This window comes from Bos javanicus, chromosome 19, assembly GCF_032452875.1.
Source record: "Bos javanicus breed banteng chromosome 19, ARS-OSU_banteng_1.0, whole genome shotgun sequence".
In the NCBI taxonomy this organism is placed as follows: domain Eukaryota; kingdom Metazoa; phylum Chordata; class Mammalia; order Artiodactyla; family Bovidae; genus Bos; species Bos javanicus.
In genome coordinates this window covers 42,956,200-42,978,678 of record NC_083886.1, presented here as the reverse complement: position 1 = coordinate 42,978,678, position 22,479 = coordinate 42,956,200, and the positions used below count along the sequence as shown (strand labels likewise).

Sequence of the window (22,479 nt, the reverse complement as noted above, 5' to 3'; positions counted from 1 at the left end):
TTGGATAGTACCCCAGTCACCACCATAATTCACAGTTTGGAAAGAGAATGTCCAGGCCCACCTGATCCTCTTAATTCAAGGCCAGTTTCTTGTGACCTGATGGTCTGACAGGTTTGGGCTGGGGAGTTGTCACATGAGGAGTTTTGTGGTTCTCTCTGCTGCTTTGATCTGTCTTGCAGTTCCCCAAATCCCCTTGTTAACCTCCTAATAAACTTTCCTCTTGCAGAGCAGTGATGATTCTCATTTGTATTCATTCCTTTTAAAGTGTTCACTCTATGTGTTCATGCTTCATATAAAAGCCACTTGAAAGTGAAGGAGGACTTGTCGTTTAATCCTCTCCTTAAAGGTCTTTATTACCATTTGTTAACATTCACTAAACACAATGTGTCCCAGTAGAGACTCAGGCCAGCAGGGAACCAGTGGGACCACTAAGGCAAGAAGTCTCATCTGAATATGATAAACATGTTAGTTATGGGATCTTACTCAGTAAAGTCCAATGGCTAACATTTCTCAAACATTCCACCTTTCCTTTTCCAAAGGCCTACAAAAGGACAGGCACTAACATTTATTAAATGCCAACCAAGCACTAGAAACTGCATGACTAATTTTTTTCTCTTATGGTTATAGTAAGTAGCAATGTTAGGATCGAACCCAGAGCTTATTCTCTGAATGTCAGTTACATGTGAGGTGTGACTATGAGAGGGTAAAACTGATTTTGAATAAACATCCTTCATGATTTTTACCTGGGAAGGGAGGTTGCTATTAGTACCCCAAACACATCTGCAGAAGCTCTCCTTCAGCAAATACTGAAGAACTCATAACAGTAAAAAAGGGTGATCTCTGTTTCTCTTCTCTCTTGAAATTTTTTATCCACTGGATGGATGAATGGATAAAGATAAATATACATAATGGAAGGAAAACAAAGAAGAAAATCCTGACATTGAGACAACATGGATGAACTTGGAGGGCATTATGTCAGGTGAAATAAGCCAGACATAGAAAGACAAATACTGCATGATCCTGCATATATGTGAAATCTGAGTCACATTCATAAAAGCGGAGTAGAATGGTGATTTCCAGGGGCTGAAGGATGGGAGAAATGGGAAGATATTGGCTAAAGGGTACAAAATTTCAGTTATGTAGGAGGAATAAGTTCTGGTGATCTAATGTACAACATTATGATGATAGTTAATAATACTGTGTTGTGTAGCTGAAATTGACTTCTGTTTGTTTCCAAGACAAGCCATTCAAATTCACAGTAATCCAAGTCTATGCCCCAACCATTAATGTCAAAGAAGCTGAAGTTGAACGGTTCTATGATGACCTATAAGACCTTTTAGAACTAACACCAAAAAAAAAAAAAAAAAAAGATGTCCTTTCATCATAGGGGGCTGGAATGCAAAAGTACGAATTCAAGAGATACCTGGAGTAACAGGCAAGTTTGGCTTTGGAGTACAAAATGAAGCAGGGCAAAGGCTAACAAAGTTTCACCAAGAGAATGCACTGGTCAGAGCAAACACACTCTTCCAACAACACAAGAGAAGATTCCACATGTGGACATCACCAGATGGTCAATAACAAAGTCAGATTGACTACATTCTTTGCAGCCAAAGATAGAGCAGCTCTGTACAGTCAGCAAAAAAATGACCAGGAGCTGACTGTGGTTCAAATTATGAACTCCTTATTGCTAAATTCACACTTAAATTGAGGAAAGTAGGGAAAACCACTAGACCATTCAGGTATGACCTAAATCAAATCCCTTATGATTATACAATTGAAGTGACAAATAGATTCAAGGGATAGATCTGATAGACAGAGTGCTTGAAGAACTATGCACAGAGGTTCATGACATTGTACAGGAAGCAGAGATCAAGACTATCCCCAAGAAAAAGAAATGCAAAAGGCAAAATGGTTGTCTGGGGAGGCCTTACAAATAGCTGAGAAAAGAAGAGAAACTAAAGGCAAAAGAGAAAAGGAAAAATATATCTATCTCTACCTAAATGCAGAGTTCCAAAGGATAGCAAGGAGAGATAAGAAAGCCTTCCTCAGTGATCAATGCAAAGAAATAGAGGAAAACAGTAGAGTGGGAAAGACTAGAGATCTCTTCAAGAAAATTAGAGATATCAAGGGAACATTTCATGCAAAGATGGGCACAATAAAGGACAGAAATGGTATGGACCTAACAGAAGCAGAAGATATTAAAAAGCGGTGACAAGAATACACAGAAGAACTATACACAAAAGATAGTAATGACCTAGATGTGTGTGATCACTCACCTAGAGTCAGACATTCTGGAATGCCAAGCCAAGTGGGCCTTATGAAGCATCACTATGAACAAAGCTAGTGGAGGTGATGGAATTCCAGTTGAGCTATTTCAAATCCTAAAAGATGATTCTGTAAGGTGCTGCACTCAGTATGCCAGCAAATTTGGAAAACTCAGCAGTGGCCACAGAACTGGACAAGGTCAGTTTTCATACCAATCCCAAAGAAAGGCCATGCCAAAAGAATGCTCAAATTACCACACAATTGCACTCATCTCACATGCTAGCAAAGTAATGCTCAAAATACTCCAAGCCAGGCTTCAATAGTACATAATCCAAGAACTTCTAGACATTCAAGCTGGCTTTAGAAAAGGCAGAGGAACCAGAGATCAAATTGCCAACATCTGTTGGATCATAGAAAAAGCAAGAGAATTCCAGAAAAACATCTACTTCTGCTATATTGACTATGCTAAAGCCTTTGACTGCGTGGATCACAACAAACTGGAAAATTCTTTAAGAGATGAGAATATGAGACCGCCTGACCTGCCTCTTGAGAAACCTTTATTCAGGTCAAGAAGCAACATTTAGGACTGGACATGGAACAACAGACTGGTTCCAAATTGGGAAAGGAGTACGTCAAGGTTGGATATTGTCAACATGCTTATTTAACTTATATGCAGAGTATATCATGTGAAATGCTGGGCTGGATGAAGCACAAGCTGGAATCAAGATTGCTGGGAGAAATATCAATAGCTTCAGATAGGCAGATGACACCACCCTTATGGCAGACAGAGAGAAGGAACTAAAGCGCCTCCTGATGAAAGTGAAAGAGGAGAGTAAAAAAGCTGTCTTAAAACTCAGCATTCAAAAAACAAAGATCATGGCATCTAGTCCCATCACTTCATGTCAAATAGATGGCGAAACAATGGAAACAGCGACAGACTTTGTTTTTGGGGGCTCCAAAATCACTGCAGATGGTGACTGCAGCCATGAAATTGAAAGACATTTGCTCCTTGGAAGAAAAGCTGTAAGAAACCTAGACAGTGTATTAAAAAGCAGAAACATTGCTTTGTGACAAAAGTCTGTCTAGTCAAAGTTATGGTTTTTCCAGTAGTCATGTATGCATGTGAGAGTTGGACCATAAAGAAGGCTGAGCACTGAAGAATTGATGTTTTTGAACTGTGGTGTTGGAGAAGACTCTTGAGAGTCCCTTGGACAGCAAGAAGATGAAACCACTCAGTCCTAAAGGAAATCAGTTCTGAATACTCATTGGAAGGACTGACACTGAAGCTGAAGCTCCAATACTTTGGCCACCTGATGCAAGGAGCCAACTCACTGGAAAAGACCCTGATGCTGGGAAAGATTGAAGGCAGGAGGAGAAGAGGACAACAGAGGATGAGATGGTTGGATGGCATCACCGACTCAATAAAGATGAGTTTGAACAAACTCCTGGAGTTAGTGAAGGACGGGGAAGGCTGGCATGCTGCAGTCCATGGGGTCGCAGAGTCAGATCCAACTGAGCAACTGAACTGAACTTATACTTGAAGTTCTCTAAGAGGATATATCTTAAATATTCTTAAAACAGACACAGTCACATATAAAAGGGAACCATGTAAAGGTTGATAGATAAGTTATTTAGCCTGATCATAATATTCTTTTCACAATATATGCACAAAAGTAACAGCATTTAGTTATATATCCAGCAATACCTTAACAGCCCTCTGGGTGATTCTATTACATTCAAATTTCAAGAATGTTAACAGATTTAGCAAATATTGGCAATACATACGAGTATCATGGTATCCTGTTATTTTAAAATCCTGTTTTCTTATTCATAGAGAAAATAAGCATTTGAAATATTTTTTATTAGTCATTTGAGTTTCTTATCTGTAGGTTCAATTTAATTCCACTTGAAGTAATAGCACTTAAAATGTACCTACAACAGTGCCTGGAACTGTCTGAGGTGTCAGGACAAAAGTGAATGAAACTAAGACCAGATCTCAAGGTGGGGAGAGTTCCTTTCAACTGAGGGGAGATGGGCAGTAAAGAATCAAATAAACCTCATCAAGAAAAAAAGGGGTAAGAATCAAATCAACAAAATTAGAAATGAAAATGGAGAAATCACAACAGACAACACAGAAATACAAAAGATCATAAGAGACTACTATCAGCAACTATATGCCAATAAAATGGGCAACTTGGAAGAAATGGACAAATTCTTAGAAAAATATAACTTTCCAAAACTGAACCAGGAAATATAAAATCTGAACAGACCCATAACAAGCACGGAAATAGAAAATGTAATAGGAAATCTTCCAGCAAACAAAAGCCCAGGACCAGACAGCTTCACAGCTGAATTCTACCAAAAATTTAGAGAAGAACTAACACATATCCTACTCAAACTCATCCAGAAAACTGCATAGGAAGGTAAACTTCCAAACTCATTCTATGAGGTCACCATCACTCTAATATCAGAACCAGACAAAGATGCCACAAAAAAAGAAAACTACAGGCCAATATCACTGATGAACATAGATGCAAAAATCCTTAACAAAATTCTAGCAAACAGAATACAACAACATATTAAAAAGATCATACATCATGACCAAGTGGGCTTTATCCCAGGGATGCAAGGATTCTTTAATATCTGCAAATCAATCAATGTGATACACCACATTAACAAATTGAAAGATAAAAACCATATGATTATCTCAATAGATGCAGAGAAAGCCTTTGACAAAATTCAACATCCATTTATGATAAAAACCCTCCAGAAAGCAGGCATAGAAGGAACATATACCAACATAATAAAAGCCATATATGATAAACCCACAGCAAACATTATCCTCAGTGGTGAAAAATTGAAAGCATTTCCCCTAAAGTCAGGAACAAGACAAGGGTGCCCATTCTCACCACTACTATTCAACATAGTTTTGGAAGTTTTAGCCACAGCAACCAGAGAAGAAAAAGAAATAAAAGTAATCCAGATTGGAAAAGAAGAAGTATTTTTTCAAACAGTCATCTCACCGTTTGCAGATGACATGATCCTCTACATAGAAAACCCTAAAGACTCCACCAGAAAATTACTAGAGCTAATCAATGAATATAGTAAAGTTGCAGCATATAAAATTAACACACAGAAATCCCCTGCATTCCTATACACTAACAATGTGAAAACAGAAAGTAGGGAAACAATTCCATTCACCATTGCAATGAAAGGAATAAAATACTTAGGAATAAATCTACCTAAAGAAACAAAAGACCTATATATAGAAAACTATAAAACCCTGATGAAAGAAATCAAAGATGACACAAATAGATGGAGAAATATACCATGTTCATAGATCAGAAGAATCAATATAGTGAAAATGAGTATACTACCCAAAGCAATCTATAGATTCAATGCAATCCCTATCAAGCTACCAACAGTATTTTTCAGAGACCTAGAACAAATAATTTCACAATTTGTGTGGAAATACAAAAAACCTCAAATAGCCAAAGCAATCTTGAGAAAGAAGAATGGAACTGGAGGAATCAACCTGCCTGACTTCAGACTATACTACAAAGCTACAGTCATCAAGACAGTATTGTACTGGCACAAAGACAGAAATATAGATCAATGGAACAAAATAGAAAGCCCAGAGATAAATCCACGCACCTACGGACACCTTATCTTTGACAAAGGAGGCAAGAATATACAATAGAGAAAAGACAATCTCTTTAACAAGTGGTGCCAGGAAAACTGGTCAACCACTTGTAAAAGAATAAAAGTAGAACACTTTCTAACACCATACACAAAAATAAACTCAAAATGGATTAAAGATCTAAATGTAAGACCAGAAACTACAAAACTCCCAGAGGAAAACATAGGCAAAACACTCTCTGACATAAATCACAGCAGGATCCTCTGTAAATAAAAGCAAAAATAAACAAATGGGACCTAATTAAACTTAAAAGCTTTTGCACAATGAAGGAAACTATAAGCAAGGTGAAAAGACAGCCTTCAGAATGGGAGAAAATAATAGCAAATGAAGCAACTGACAAAGAATTGACCTCAAAAATATACAAGCAACTCCTGCAGCTCAATTCCAGAAAAATAAATGAAAAAAAATTTAAAAATGGGCCAAAGAACTAAACAGACATTTTTCCAAAGAAGAAACACTGATGGCTAAAAAACACATGAAAAGATGCTCAACGTCACTCATTATCAGAGAAATGCAAATCAAAACCACAATGAGGTACCATCTCATGCCGGTCAGAATGGCTGCTATCAAAAAGTCTACAAACAATAAATGCTGGAGAGGGTGTGAAAAAAAGGGAACCGTCTTACACTGTTGGTGGGAATGCAAACTAGTACAGCCACTATGGAGAACGGTGTGGAGATTCCTTAAAAAACTGGTAATAGAACTGCCATACGACCCAGCAATCCCACTGCTGGGCATACACACTGAGGAAACCAGAATTGAAAGAGACACGTGTACCCCAACATTCATTGCATCACTGTTTACAATAGCCAGGACATCGAAGCAACCTAGGTGTCCATCAGCAGATGAATGGATAAGGAAGTTATGGTATATATACACAATGGAATATTACTCAGCCATTAAAAAGAATACATTTGAATCAGTTCTAATGAGGTGGATGAAACTGGAGTCTATTATACAGAGTGAAGTAAGTCAGAAAGAAAAACACCAATACAGTATACTAACACATATATATGGAATTTAGAAAGATGGTAACGATGACCTTATATGCGAGACAGCAAAAGAAACACAAATGTAAATAACAGTTTTTTGGACTTTGTGGGAGAAGGTGAGGGTGGGATGATTTGAGAGAATAGCATTGAAACATGTATATTATCATATGTGAAACAGATCGCCAGTCCAGGTTCAACGCATGATACAGGGTGCTCAGGGCTGGTGCACTGGGATGACCCTGAGGGATGGGATGGGGAGGGAGGTGGGAGAGGGGTTCTGGATGGGGAACACATGTACACCCATGGCTGATTTATGTCAGTGTATGGCAAAAACCACTACAATATTGTAAAGTAATTAGCCTCCAATTAAAATAAATTAATTAAAAAAGAGAATCAAATAAGCATAACTGTTTCAAGTGGTAAGTGCTATGAAGAACAATAAAACTAGTGCTATGGACCAAATGTTTTTGTGCCCCAAACTCATATGTTGAGATCCTAATCTCCAATGTGATAGTATCAGGAGGTGGAGCCTTAGGCAGCTGATCAGATACAGGGGTGACGCCTCATGAAAGTTAACCAGGAAGGCTTAATGTTGAATTCACATTTGATCTGCTCTGTGACTTTAACCCTTATCTTGTCACTTTTGTTATTATGTGCTCAGTCTCTTCAGTTGTGTCAGACCATTTGTGACCCCATGGACTATAGCCCTCCAGGCTCCTCTGTCCATGGGATTTCCCAGGCAAGAATACTGGAGTGGGTTGCCATTTCCTCCTTCAGGGGATCTTCTCAACCCAGGGATCAAACCTGTGTCTCCTGTACTGTAGGTGGATTCTTTACCACTGAGCCACCAGGGAGGCCCACTGCAGCATTTACTGTTGAATAAAATTCACATGTAAGTGGATCCATGAAGTTCAAAGCCCTGTTTTTCAAGGGTCCACTGTATATACATAATTATTATACTATAAAGTTCACCTATATGAAGTATCTAATTCAATAATTTTTATATTTTATAATATTTTATCACCCATTAGTAGCTCTTCCCCATTTTCCCTACCCCCAGGCCTAGGCAATCATCATTGTTTCTATGGATTTGCCTATTCTAGATATTTGTTGTGAGTGGAATCACACAGTACGTGGTGTTTTGTGACTGACTGCCTTTATGTAGCATCATGTTTAAATTTAGAGCCCAGGAAGAGATAGCCCAGTTTTCTTTCTTTCTTTTTTTAAAAAAATCTTCCTGTGGTAATGAGCATCTTTTAAAGATTTCTAGGTCACCTTTTCACTAAGGGTGCAGTCTTTTGAGAGATGTTTCTTCATTGGTTTGAGTTCTGACTCTCTCATAAAGACCAAAGGACTTGACCCTGGTCTCTCATTTCTCGAATTTGATTTACTCTTTTTCAATCTAGGCTCTTTCACAGATTCTCTGTGTAAGCTTGAGCAAGTCATTTCCCTCTTTGGGTCAATGTTTTCCCATTTGTAAAACAATGAGTTGAATGAGATGACCACTTGGGCTGTTGGTAGCTCCAACATTCTAAGATTCCAGGCTTCCTCTGACTTAGACATTGTTTCCATAAAAGAATTTCCATCACCATCTATATGTGTGGGGGAAATCTGTTCTAAGAAAGTGGTTCATTTTCTTAGAATGGGCTTGCAGTACTTGGCAGTACATTTCCCTAAGGGTGATGCCTCTTTGCATTCTCTTGACATGAAGCTCAGATCTTGACATGACTTCCCTTGATGAAGCTCACATCAGTCAGTTCATGAGCTACAGGTTGTATGATCCCATAGCAAGCTTGTTTTCCCTTCATCACTTTTTAATAACTCACCTTTGGAATTGGCAAAGTCAGCAGTAATCACAAAGGTGTGAATGCCAATCATGACAGAGACTTTATTTCCAGAATAACAAGCTTGAGTGCGATTTACTGATCGTTTTGGACTAGGATCTTTACTTGTGTCCTTTAAGAACTTTTTATTTCTTTAGAGGACTTGTAAGAATTTCCTTTTGGGGTTTTTTTTTTTCCTTTTGGGGTTTTTAATGTAAATTTTATTTCTTTTTCTTGTGAGGAAGTAATTAATATATACATTTTCAGAAAAATTTGGAGAGGACAAAAGTATAGAGAAGGAAAAGAAAAGCATTCATAATCTTACCATTTAAAAGCATCCAGTGTCATCACTGTAGTGTGGTTCTATTTATCTCTCAATTATCATTGTTAAAGTCATATTTTAAAGTTTGTTATGATGATATTTATTTGTGGTAAGTGTAAAGCTCTTGAGTAGGGTCACCATCATTTGAACAGTTGTGATTCTGAGTTCTTCCAAGTGACAGGATATACTTGTAGCTGAATTGCTCCAAACTGTTAGGATATAATAGTGTCATTGATGTAGAAATAATAGTTGGAATCAGGGAGACAACAAGGAACTTCAGTATTGCTGAATTCTACTTACTTCCACACTCATCCTTCATTCTTCTTCAACAGAGTCTATCTATGGATAACAAGATTTTGTTCGTTTTTATTTTTTCTCACTGACTTTGATTTCTGCCCTGAGGTAATGGCAGATCAGATTGTTGTGAAATTATTCAACATTTCTGCAGCATGGTTATTGGGGCTGGAAATACAGTGAGGATCAGCAGATTTGAGTTCTAACTATATTACCCTAAACAAGCCATTTCTTCATTCTGAACCTCAGTTTCTCCGTTTGTAAAATGAGAGGATTGGGTGAAATGAGCATTAAAGTCCCTGACATTACTTGCTCCAAGTTTCCCCCTCTTTTCACTATTTTGGCATTTGGGATCTACCTTAGGAAGTGGAAGGGAAGAAGGGAAGAGCCAAGTGCAAAGCAGTCTTTGATCAGCAGCTGTAGCAGAGATGCTTGGACTCTGCTGCAAGCATCCTTCTCCAAGTTCTGTTCTGTCCCTGGCTTGGATGACAATAAGGAGCCTCTTCTCTTCCTGGGCAATGTATATAGGCACACAACTGAATTCTTTCCTCATTGCCTCCCTTTAGGATATCAAATAAGTCTCATCTTATGCTTAGTGGCAAAATAGAAGTAGATGAAATAGAAGTAAAGTTATACACATGGGCAGTTCCAAGTGCTTATGCTTCCTGGGTAATTAGTCCCAAATCACTATTATGAATCATCAAATCCAAACAAGCTTGACATCTTTAAACTGCTTAACACACATTCTAATTATTGTAAAAACTCTATATTGGTAAGACTAAAGCTTTATAATCAGGCATACAAAGTGATTGTGGCAGCACTTTTCTAAATAATGAACATCTCAACTCTGGGTATTTAAGTGTCAGTTTACCAAGGCTCATTTTGGGTGTTAAACAACTTGGGTGCCATATTAGAGATGTCCTGGGGACATAATCAAGTCTCTGTCCATGGTTTCATCTTAGGAGGTCTCTTTACTGCCCTTGACAATTTTGACCTTCACCTTCATGTTGAAGCTCTCTCCTCCCTGACCTTCTGTGAGCAGGTCTGCTCTCCCAGCCTGATCTCTGGTTGGGAAATTCCCCCAAATTTGGTCCTCAGCCCCTTGTTGCTTTTTTCTTCATATACTCTCCTTTGGCTCTCTCTCCAACTCTCACATCTGTACTAGGTTCGTATCTGCCCTTTTCATCCCCAACTCATCTCATGAATTCTAGTCTAGCAACCCCAAGGACTTGTTGAAGATTTCCTGTATGAAAATATACAATGCTAATCAAAATTGCATACAATGCTTATCAGAAATAAACTACATCATTCCTCTCCTTAGAACCTTCAATGGCTCCCCATTTCCTTCCTTTGTCCTTTCCCCTTCATTTCTTCCTCCTTCCCTTCTTCCTTCCCTCCCTCCCCTTCCTTCTTTCTGTCATTGAAGTTAGTTTACCCACAATATTGTGTTAGTTTCAGGTGTACAATATAGTGATCTGACAATCAAATACATTTCAAAATGATCTCCACAGGTCCAGTGACCATGATACAAAATCACTGCAGTATTCTTGACTCTATTCCATCATCACATCCTGTAACTTATTCAGTTTATAACTGGAAATATGTATCTCTTAATTACCTTCACCCATTTTGCCCAACCTCCAAACCCCTCCCCTCTAGCAACCACCAGCTTGCTCTTTGTATCTGTGACTCTTTCTGTTGTTGGTTCATTATTTTGTTTGTTTGCTTGTTTTTTTAGATTCCGATTATAAGTGGGATGGTAAAGTATTTGTCGTATTCTTTCTGACTTATTTCACTGAGCATGATAGCCTCTAGGTCTACCCAGTTGTTGCAAATGGCACATTTTCCTTTTTTTTTTTAATGGCTGAATAGTATCTTTCACACCTTCTTATCCACTCATCTATTGATGGGACATTTAAGTTTCTTCTGTATCTTGGATATTGTAATCAATGCTGCAGTGAACATAGGGGTGCATATATCTTTTTGAATTAGAGTTTTTGTTTTCTTTGGGTAAATACCTAGAAGTGGAATTTCTGGATATTTTGGTAGTTCTATTTTAAATTTTGAGTGATTGCTATTCTGTTTTCAACAGTGGCTGCACCAATTTACATTCCCAACAACAGCATATGAGTATTCCCTTTTATCCACATTCTCACTGATACTTATTTGTTGCCTTTCTGATGGTAGTCATCCCGAGAGTGGTGAGGTGATATCTCATGGTAGTTTCTAAAAAAATTAATTTATTTGTTTATTTTAGTTTTGGCACTGCTGGGTCTTTATTGCTGCACAGGCTTTTCTCTAGTTGCAGCGAGAGAGGGCTACTCTCTAGATGTGGTGTTTGGGCTTCTCATTGAGGTGGGTTTTCTTGTTTCAGAATACAGGTTCTAGGGCTTTACACTGTGGTGCACCGGCTTAGTTGCTCCAAGGCATGTGGGATCTTCCCAGATCAGGGATCAAACCCGTGTCTCCTGCATTGGCAGGCAGATTTTTTACCACTGAGGCACCAGGGAAGCCCTCTTGTTATAGTTTTGATTTACATTTCTCTAATAATTATCAATGGAAAGCATTTTTTTAATATGCCTGTTGGCCATCTGTATGTCTTTGGAGAAACTTGTATTTAGGTCTTATGCCCATTTTTTGATTGGGTTGTTTGTTTTCTCATATTGGGTTGTATGAGCAGTTTATATATTTTGGAAATTAAGCCCTCATCAGTTGCATCATTTGAAAATACTTTCTTCCTGTCCATAGGTTGTCTTTTCATTTTGTTTATGGTTTCTTTTTCTGTGTAGATATTACATTTAATTATTGATTACATTTTGAGTTTATTTTTGGATATGGTGTAATAAAATGTTCCAGTTTCATTCTTTTGCATGTAGCTCCCCAGTTTTTCCAGCACCATGTATTAAAGAGGCTCTCTTTTCCTCACTGAAAATTTTTGCCTCATTTGTCAAAGATTGATGATATAAGTGTGAGCTTATTTCTGGGATTTCTCTTCTGTCCCATTGATCTATATTTCTGTTTGTGTGTGAGTACCATACTGTTTTAATTTCTGTAACTATGTAGTAAATTTTGAAGTCAAAAGGCACGATACTTTAGACTTTTTCTTTCTCAAGATGTCTTTGATTCTCAGGGTCTTTTGTAGCTCTATACAAATGTTAAGGTTATTTGTTCTAGTTCTGTGAAAAATTCTGTTGGTATTTTGATAGGGATTGCATTGAATCTGCATATCTTTGGGTAATATGAACATCTTTATAATATTAATTCTCCTGGTCCATGAACACAGTATATCTTTCTCTTTATTTGTATATCTTCAATTTCTTTCATCAAAGTCTTATAGTTTTTAGCATACAGGTCTTTCACCTCTTTGATAGATTTATTCCTAGATACTTTATTATTTTTGATACAATTATAAATGGAGTTGTTTTCTTAATATCTCTTTCTGATAGATCATTTTTCATGTATAGAAACACTACAGATTTATATGTGTTAATTTGTATTTTGCAACTTCACTGTATTTGTTTATTCTATTTTTTGGTGGGTTTTCTGTGTGCTGTGTGCTAAGTCGCTTCAGTTGTGTACAACTCTTTGTGACCCCATGGACTGTAGCCCACCAGGCTCCTCTGTCCATGGGATTCTACAGGCAAGAATATTGGAGTGGGTTGCCATTTCTTCCTCCAGGGGAATCCTCCCAACCCAGGGATTGAACTCCCTTTCTTATGTCTCCTGTATTGGCAGGCAGGTTCATTACCACAACACCACCCGGGAAGCCCGTACAGTTTTCTATATATAGTATAAAGTCATATACAAATTATGAAAGCTTTCTTTGTTCCTTTCCCATTTAGATTTCTTTTCTTTTTGTCTCATCTAATTGCTATGACTAAGACTTCCAATAATATGCTGAATAAAAGTGGCACAAAAGGCATCCTTGTCTTATTTCTGATCTTAGAAGAAATGTTCTTAGCTTTTCACCACTGAGTATGAGGCTAACAGTGGGTTTATCATATATGGGCTTTATTAAGTAGAAGTATGTTCCCCTCTATGCCCACTTTGTTGAGATTTTGTATCATGAATAGATGTTGAATTTTGTCAAAAGCCATTTCTGCATCTATTGAGATGATACATGCTTTTTATTTTTCCTTTAGTTAATGTGGTATAACATATTGATTGATCTGGAGATATTGAACCATCTCTGAATCCCTGGGATAAACCCCACTTAATAATGGTGTGGATCCTTTTAATATATTGTTAAATTTAGTCTGCTAATATTTTGTTAAGAATTTTTACATCTGTGGTCATCAACGATATTTACCTGTAACTTAATTTTTTGTAGTGCCTTTGTCTGATTTTGGTATCAGGGTAATTCTGGCCTAGTAGAAAGAATTGAGAAGCATTCCTTCCTCTTCAATATTTCATAATATTTTGAGAAGCAAGTACCAAATTTCTTTAAATGTTTGGTAGGATTGACCTGTGAAGCCAACTGGCCCTGGACTTTTGTTTGTTGGGAGGGTTTTTTTTTTTTTTTTGCTTTTTTCTGATTCAACTTCGTTACTTGTAATTGGTCTGTTCAGATTTTCTATTTCTTCAATCTGAGAAGTTTTATGTTTCTAGAAATTTATCCATTTCTTCTTGGCCATTTAATTTGTTGGTGTTTAATTTTAGTAAACTCATGATAATTTGTATTTCTGTGGTGTTAGTTGTAACTTCTCTTTCATTTCTGGGTTTTTGGGGCCTTCTCCTTTTCCTTGATGTGTTTAGTTAAAGTTTTATAGATTTTTAAAAAATATTAAAAAAAACCTGCTTTTAATTTCATTAATCTTTTCTATTGTTTTTTTTTTTTTTTTTTTTTTTAGTTTCTATACCACTTATTTTCATTCTGATCTTTATTATTTTCTTCCTTCTAGTAACTCTGGACTTTATTCTTTTTCTAGTCCCTTTATGTAGAAGGTTATGTTGTTTATTTGAGATTTTTCCTATTTCCTGAGGTAGGTCTATATTGCAATGCACGTCCCTCTTGGAACTGTTTGCTGTGTCCCATAAATTTTGGATTGTTGTGTTTCCATTTTCACTTGTCATAGAGTACTTTTTGATTTCCTCTTTTACTTCTTCAGTAATACTTTGATTGTTGAGTAGCATGTTGTTTAGACTCCACATATCTATTTTTTTCAGTGTTCTTATAACTGATTTGTAGTCTCATATCATTATGGTCAGAAAAGATGCTTGACGTGATTTCCATTTTTTTTATTGAGACTGGTTTTGTGGCCTAACATACAATCTATTTTGGAAAATGCTCCATGTTTATGTGAAAAGAATATGAATCTGATGTTTTGGGGTGGCCTGTATACATCTATCAAGTCTATATAATCTAATATATCATTCAATGCCAATATTTCCTTATTAATATTTTGTTTAGGTGATCTATCTATTATATAAGTGGGGTACTGAAGTGTCCTACTATTATTGTATTGTCATCTATTTCTCTCTTTATGTCTGTTAGTATTTGCTTTATGTATTTAGGTGTTGCTAAGTTGGGAGCAGGTATTATATCTTCCTGCTGGATTCATCTCATTATTGTTATATAATGTCCTTTGTCTCTTGTTACAGTCTTCATTTTAAAGTCTACTTTGTCTGATGTAAGTATTACTACCCCAGCTTTCTTTTTATTTCCATTTGTGCAGAATACCTTTTCCCATCCCCTCTGTGTGTGTCTTTATATCAGAAGTGGATCTCTTGTAGACAGCAAGATTGTTTTTTTTAAAAAAACCCATTCAGCTACATGTAAAATAATTGCTTGATTATTGGTTGTCCTGGATCTTTGTTGCTGCAGGCAGGCTTTCTTTAGATGCAGTGAACTGGTACTACTCTCTAGTCGTGGTGCTCAGGTGCTCAGGCTTCTCATTGCAGTGGATTCTCTTGCGGAGCATAGGCTCTAGAGTACAGGCTCGTTAGTTGTTGTGCATGGGCTTAATTGCTGTGTGGCATGTAGGGTCTTTCCAGATCAGGGATTGAACACTTGTCCCTTGCATTGGCAGGCAGATTTTTAACCACTGGACCATTAGAGAAGTCCCCCATTGAGCCAAGGAGTGATCAGTTCCTTTAGCATTGATCAGCTAGTCAACCCTAAAGGAAATCAGTCCTGAATTTTCATTGGAAGGACTGATGCTGCAGTTGAAGCTCAAATACTTTGGCCACCTGATGTGAAGAGCTAACTCATTGGAAAAGACTCTGATGCCAGGGAAGATTGAAGTCAACAGGAGAAGGGGATGGCAGAGGATGAGATGGTTGAATAGCATCACCAATTCAATGGACATTAATTTGAGCAAAATTTGGGAGATAGTAGAGGATAGAAGAGCCTGGCATGCTGCAGTCCATGAGATTGCAGAGTTGGCTACAACTTCACAACTGAATGACAACTGCTTTTGTGGACTGAAATACATGGAGAGATAAGCATATAAGTCATGCAGTGTTATGCTCAAAGTGAAATGAAAGCTAAGAGAAGAGGCAGAGATAACTTAGGAAAAGAGGTAGTTCATTTATTTAAGCAGCATGATATGATGGAAAGAATAGAGATCTGTGTTGGAATCCTGGCTTCACAATATATTAATCCCTGTCCTGTATGACTCCATTTGCCCATCTGTACAATGGGGATATAATCAGGTACCTTGAAGGGTCATGGTGAGATGTGAATAACAGCATGATTGTGAAGAGTGTCTAGTACCACTTTGGGCTAGTACAGGTATTCAACAAGTATGAGCTCCTTCTGACCACAGCCCTGGTCCTGTCTTCTGTTTCTCATAGTGCCCTGTATGAACTTTGACCCTGGTGACCATCTGCTATTTTATTGATTGACATGATTATGGATATGGTTCCTGATACGCCTATCATATCAGGAAACAAAACCACTAGGAACTATTTTAATGGTCTGAGAGGATCTTCCTTGGTGGCTCAGATGGTAAAGAATCCAACTGCAATGCAGGAGACCTGGATTCGATCCCTAGGTTGGGAAGATCCCCTGGAGGAGGGCATGGCAACCCACTCCAGTATTCTTGCTTGGAGAATCCCCATGGCCAGGGGAGCCTGGTGGGCTACAGTCCATGGGGTCACAAAGTCGGACACAACTGAGTGACTAAGCAAAGCACAGCACAGCACAGAAAGAATCTATTCCTCTTTCTAAAACCATGAATTTGGAATTTGACTTAGCGAATGATAAATGGGTAAGGGTTGTTTGTCCATCTCAGCAAGAAGAGCCAGAGACTTGCCACAGAGTCAGGGCTGTCAAGCCAGAAAGAGCAGAAGCAATAGTGTCCCTGGACAGACCACACCCCAGTAATGAAGGTCAGGGCTTTCATGAGTCCAGCCCTTTGAAGCCACACCATGAAGCTCTTATTTCACTGATGCCCAGCATGGAAGAGGAGTTCTGACTTAGCAAGAAGCCCAAGTAAAGTCTTTTATGAGTTGAGGGACTCTTCTGAGGAAACATAGCAAACCAAGGGGAGGGGCTTTTGACAACCAAATGAGTAAGAAAAGAAGGGTTGTCTTCCACATCCACACCCTCTGCAGAGGGGGTATAAATGCTCCCAAGAGGAAGGAGACTCACAACTCTGGCTTGGTGAACTTGGACTCTTGTGTTCAGTCAGGCACCTTGCTCCCTCCAGCACCATGTCTTACAGCTGCTGCCTGCCCAACCTGAGCTTCCGCTCCAGCTGCTCCTCCAGGCCCTGCGTGCCCCCCAGCTGCTGTGGCACCACCCTGCCCGGGGCCTGCAACATCCCCGCCAATGTGGGCAGCTGCAACTGGTTCTGCGAGGGCTCCTTCAATGGCAGCGAGAAGGAGACCATGCAGTTCCTGAACGACCGTCTGGCCAGCTACCTGGAGAAGGTGCGGCAGCTGGAGCGGGACAACGCAGAGCTGGAGAGCCGCATCCTGGAGCGGAGCCAGCAGCAGGAGCCCCTCGTGTGCCCCAACTACCAGTCCTACTTCCGGACCATCGAGGAGCTCCAGCAGAAGGTGAGGGGCTGGGCACTCCATTGCCTCCAGCAGGAAGTTGTAGGGAGGGAATCCGAGATATGGTTAAGGAACAATATAAGCTATTCAATTGCCATTTTGCTTTTTCATTTTGTTTTTCTGAGGGTCCATTTTAGGACCAGGACTGTTAGATCTGAGTATTTGTATAGTGTTAGCCTTTGTGGAGGTAGCAGCACTTTGCATAAATAAGCTGTAATTAAAAGCTGCCTCTGAATGCTTCCATGTATTTGCCGACTCTGGAATTATTACCCTGAGGTGTGAGAAAAGACAGCCCAAGAAGGAAGCTGAGAAAGCGAGACTTTTTGTAAGAACTGGGCCAATTTCTTTCTCCCTTATCCGGGCTTTTGGCTGCTCTAACCACTTGTTGATGTCCTCTTCTGGGTACTTAATTATCCTGACTCCATCATCTTGATCTAGAAGCCTCTGGGCTTCTCCTGGTGCCCAGTGCCCAGTGAGGGCATAGAATAGTTGATTAGAACTTGAAAAAGTGTAAGCTCCCTAGGAGGACCCAGCTATCCAGGATGGCTGGGCGCACATGGCTCTGTCTCTGACTCAAGCCCCTCCAATTGCTAACCGACATATTTATCTTCTCCATTGAATTCAAAGTTTCTGAGGGCAGGATTTAGTGCTTACTCACTTTTGTATCTTTAGCTCCTGCAACCATGCCAGACATAGAGTAGGTTTTTAAAGAGAAACAATGTTAGTTATTATTATTATCAGCTTCTCAATATTTCTTATTAGGAAAGAAAAGGAAAAACTGTGTATGTACTGATACTTTCCTGGCATATATCTGCATTCTTCCTCCCTCAAGTTTGAGCTCTCTAATATTGAGCAAGTATTGCACATGGGCAGTAATCTTAATATAAGATCCACTGTGATTTCTCATTCTGTTTCTTCCATGTAAGTGAATTAGTAGGGATGCTGTTAACTAAAGATAACCAAGCTCATTCTAGAATGTTTTGGGCCTTCTAGATCCTGTGCAGCAAGTCTGAGAATGCCAGGTTGGTGGTACAGATTGACAATGCCAAGCTGGCCTCAGATGACTTCAGGACCAAGTGAGTGGGCAAGGGGGCTGTTGTCTTGCCTCTTTGCTCTCCTTCCTCTTAGCCTGTCTTCTATAACAACAAACATTGACAAAGTTTTGCTAACCAGAACTCGGAAACCCTTCTCCAGAGTCAGACTCCTTGCCTGCTTTTCTTTTCAGAGGACATCTTTGAATCCCATCCAGTGTAGAAGTCATGGTCCCCTGATGCTCTACTAAACACAGAATCCAATTAGGAGACTGGAGGAAGTATATTAATTTTGGAAATCTCATGGTTTATGGGTTTTTATCACATTAAATCCACTGTCTCTTCATTTATTATAAAATACTTGTTGGTGTTCAGTCACTCAGTCATGTCCAGCTTTTTGTGACCCCAGGGACTGTAGCATGCCAGGCCTCCCTGTCCATCACCATCTCCTGGAGTTTGCCCAAGTTCATGTCCATTGCATTGGTGATGCCATCCAGCCATCAGTCCTTCCAATGAATCAGGTGACCAGAATACTGGAGCTTCAGCTTCAGCATCAGTCCTTTCAATGAGTCAGTTCAGTTGCTCAGTTATGTCTGACTCTTTGTGATCTCATGGACTGCAGCACACCATGCTTCCCTTTCTATCACTAACTCCCAGAGCTTGTTCAAACTCATGTCTATTGAGGTGGTGATGCCATCCAGTCATCTCATCCTCTGACACCCTCTTCTCCTTCTGCCCTCAATCTTTCCTAGCATTAGGGACTTTTCCAATGAGTTGGCTGTTTGCATCAGGTGACCTAAATACTGGAGCTTCAGCTTCAGCATCAGTCCTTCCAATGAGTATTCAGGGTTGGTTTCCTTTGGGATTGACTGGTTTGATCTCCTTGCTGTCCAAGGGACTCTCAGGAGTCTTCTCCAGCACCACAGTTCAAAGGCATCGATTCTTACCAGTGCCTTTTCCTCCAGGCACTTTGGCTCCATGTTGAAAACTTGAGTCAACGAGATGGCTGTAAAAACCACAAGCCCCAACTCCCAGATGTCTGACAAATCAAACCAAACTAGAGTCAAGGCCAGGCCTGACCCTGATTCTCTGCATCACAGGTACGAGACAGAGGTGTCCTTGAGGCAGCTGGTGGAGGCAGACCTGAATGGCCTGCGTAGGATTCTGGATGAGCTGACCCTGTGCAAGTCTGACCTGGAGGCCCAGGTGGAGTCCCTGAAGGAGGAGCTGATCTGCCTCAAGCAGAACCATGAGCAGGTGAAGCTCCCTAACAGGACCAAACTTGCTGAGGCCTGTTTCCAACCACAGTGGGGTGCGGGAGAGGCTCAACTAGCTGAGGAATCTGTTTTCCAAACAAAAAGGGATTTGTAGAGAATGAGTCATCTGATAGGAAGCAAGGGTTTTTCTGCTGGTGGCGAGAATGAGGGTGAAGGAAGTTGGCAAGCTCAGTAATAAGGAAAGGTCAACAGCCAGGCAGCACCCACAGCCTCTTCCATTCCCACGGTGGAGCACATGGGGCCACAGAAATCTTTTACCCCAATTCTTCATTTAGTCACTGGGGACACCAGCAAGACCACCCTGTAGAGAGGGCTGAGCTGGAAACACAACCCCACTCTACTCATTCAGAGCTCCTTCTGTTATTCGCGGAAAAGCACTCACATCATTGCTTCATTAGTTGCATGATAAAGAAGACAGATATTTTGTGCAAATTTTAAAATCCAGAACAATGTAAATGGTGATAGTTAATATTAATTGAGTGCTTGTTGTGTGCCAAACACTGTGCTAAGTGCTTTAGAACTCCAGAGATAGTTCTCATCTTACACATGAAGCACTTGAGGTTTCTAAAAGCTTCTAGTCTAGAAAGTGGTAGGCATGAGATCCAATTCATTAGCCTTGAAATGAGCAGATAACTATTTCCTTTATCAAAAGCTAAACTGGTGAAATCAAGAAATGACCAGTTAGGTCTATTCTCTGCCAGGATGGCAGATTATGAAGTACGCATTCTTTGCTTCCTCTTTAGCTGGGTTGTATCCTTTATTTTTTTTTAACTCACAGCTAAGATTCAAACCATAGGCTATATGGTATACTGGCAAGAACACTAGACTGGGTGTTTGGGCTTTTAAAATTATGGTCTAGTGCATCTCAACTCAGTCCAAACCACTGCACCTCCAAGTAAGAAGTGGTATACTGAGTACAAGGGTGGAAAGAGGCCATGGACTTGAAAGCACTCTGTAAAGTAGAAGACACAGGTTACTCACTGAATATAGAACCCAGTTAATGAGAGGATCAGAGGGAATGGGGCTTCTGAAAGCTTAAGAATAATCACCAATGGAATTGCACTCTCCCAGAAGAGAGCATCAGGATCTTCTGAGATACTTTGAATTGTCCCCTTCCTCCACCAGGAAGTCAACACCCTGAGGAGCCAGCTGGGAGACCGCCTCAACGTGGAGGTGGACGCCGCCCCCACTGTGGACCTCAACCGTGTGCTCAACGAGACCAGGGCTCAGTACGAGGCCTTGGTGGAGACCAACCGCAGGGACGTGGAGGAATGGTACATCAGGCAGGTGAGCATCTCGGCACGTGGTCTCTCAGGACCCTCAGCCCCTTGGGGCCCTTCAGGTGGGGTCTGATTGTCTCTTCTGCCCTTTGGTGTTTCAGACTGAGGAGCTGAACAAGCAGGTGGTGTCCAGCTCAGAGCAGCTGCAGTCCTACCAGGCAGAGATCATCGAGCTGAGACGCACGGTCAACGCCCTGGAGGTGGAGCTTCAGGCCCAGCACAACCTGGTGGGTATTGATGAGACTCCTGGTGAGGAGGTGAGGTTGGGGAGTCAGGGGCACTGGGATGCCCTCCGGACCACCCTCTCCTGAACTCTTGGAGCTGGTGACTTGTTTGGAAGCGATGGAGAAGCCCCTGAAGGAGCAGCTCTGTGACCTTCCTCCCCTTCCCTCTGACAGAGAGACTCCCTGGAGAACACCCTGACGGAGACGGAGGCCCGCTACAGCTGCCAGCTGGCCCAGGTGCAGGGCCTGATCGGCAACGTGGAGTCACAGCTGGCGGAGATCAGGAGTGACCTGGAGCGGCAGAACCAGGAGTACCAGGTGCTGCTGGACGTGCGGGCCCGGCTGGAGTGTGAGATCAACACGTACCGGGGGCTGCTGGACAGTGAGGACTGCAAGTGAGTAGGAGGCTTGTAATGTTCTCCTTGGGGGCTCGTGAGGTGGCTATGAGGATGAAAGATCTTCTTGATGGAAATTAACTTATAGTTTCAAGCTTTTGACTGGAGGCACTCAGGACGTAGCAATACAATACTCTTATACAAAGTATGTTTCGTATATTTCTAACTCTTCATTTCACTTTCCTGTAACATGCTGTAATGGTGTTCTGCCTCCAGGCTCCCCTGCAACCCATGTGCCACAACCAACGCTTGTGAAAGGCCCTGCATCTCCAATCCTTGTGTCTCACGTGCTCGGTGTGGACCTTGCAACACCTTTGTGCACTAGAGGCCTCAGTGCCAGCAGGAGGTCAAGGGCTCCAAAGTCACATCTCAGTTCCACTTCTGGGAGCAGCCTTCAACCAGCATCAGCTTCCACTGAATTCCCAGCTAGATCCTTTAACACAAGAGGCTGCAAAGTCTACCAATGGCTCAGTCTGTCTTCTGAGTCCCACGAAGAAATCTACAGCCGGATCAAGTAATGTCTATGCTTACAATGATATATTTGCTTAATGTGTTATGCTGTAGCAAATACTTATCTGTGATTTTAAATAATTACATTAAGTATGATTGAGCTGGTAGGCAAGCTGTGAAACTGAACATAATTGGAAGAAATCTTCCTTGTCACTCTTTTGGTCTTCGGAGAAGTGATAAATATCCCTTGTTAATCTCTTAATAAATTCTTATTCTGGCACAAAAATAGTAATTGTCCTTTTCATTCATTCATTTCAAAATTGGGTGTCTTCTGTAGATAAAACAGAATCAGTGTTCTTCCCATCAGATGAAGGAGTTATCACCCCAATAGATGGTCTGTTGTTCAGTCACTAAGTTGTGTCTGA

General features: G+C 40.3%; 1 protein-coding gene across 1 annotated transcript; it reads left to right on the top strand.

Moving 5' to 3' along the window:
• The first annotated feature begins 16,986 nt into the window (after nt 1-16,986).
• On the top strand, nt 16,987-22,270 carry LOC133232409 (keratin, type I microfibrillar, 47.6 kDa). Its single transcript, XM_061391768.1, has 7 exons — nt 16,987-17,400; nt 18,391-18,473; nt 19,529-19,685; nt 20,831-20,992; nt 21,087-21,212; nt 21,384-21,604; nt 21,821-22,270. The coding sequence occupies exons 1-7, from the start codon at nt 17,053-17,055 to the stop codon at nt 21,927-21,929; spliced, it is 1,206 nt and encodes a 401-aa protein (XP_061247752.1). The 5' UTR covers nt 16,987-17,052; the 3' UTR covers nt 21,930-22,270.
• Nucleotides 22,271-22,479: the final 209 nt, after the last annotated feature.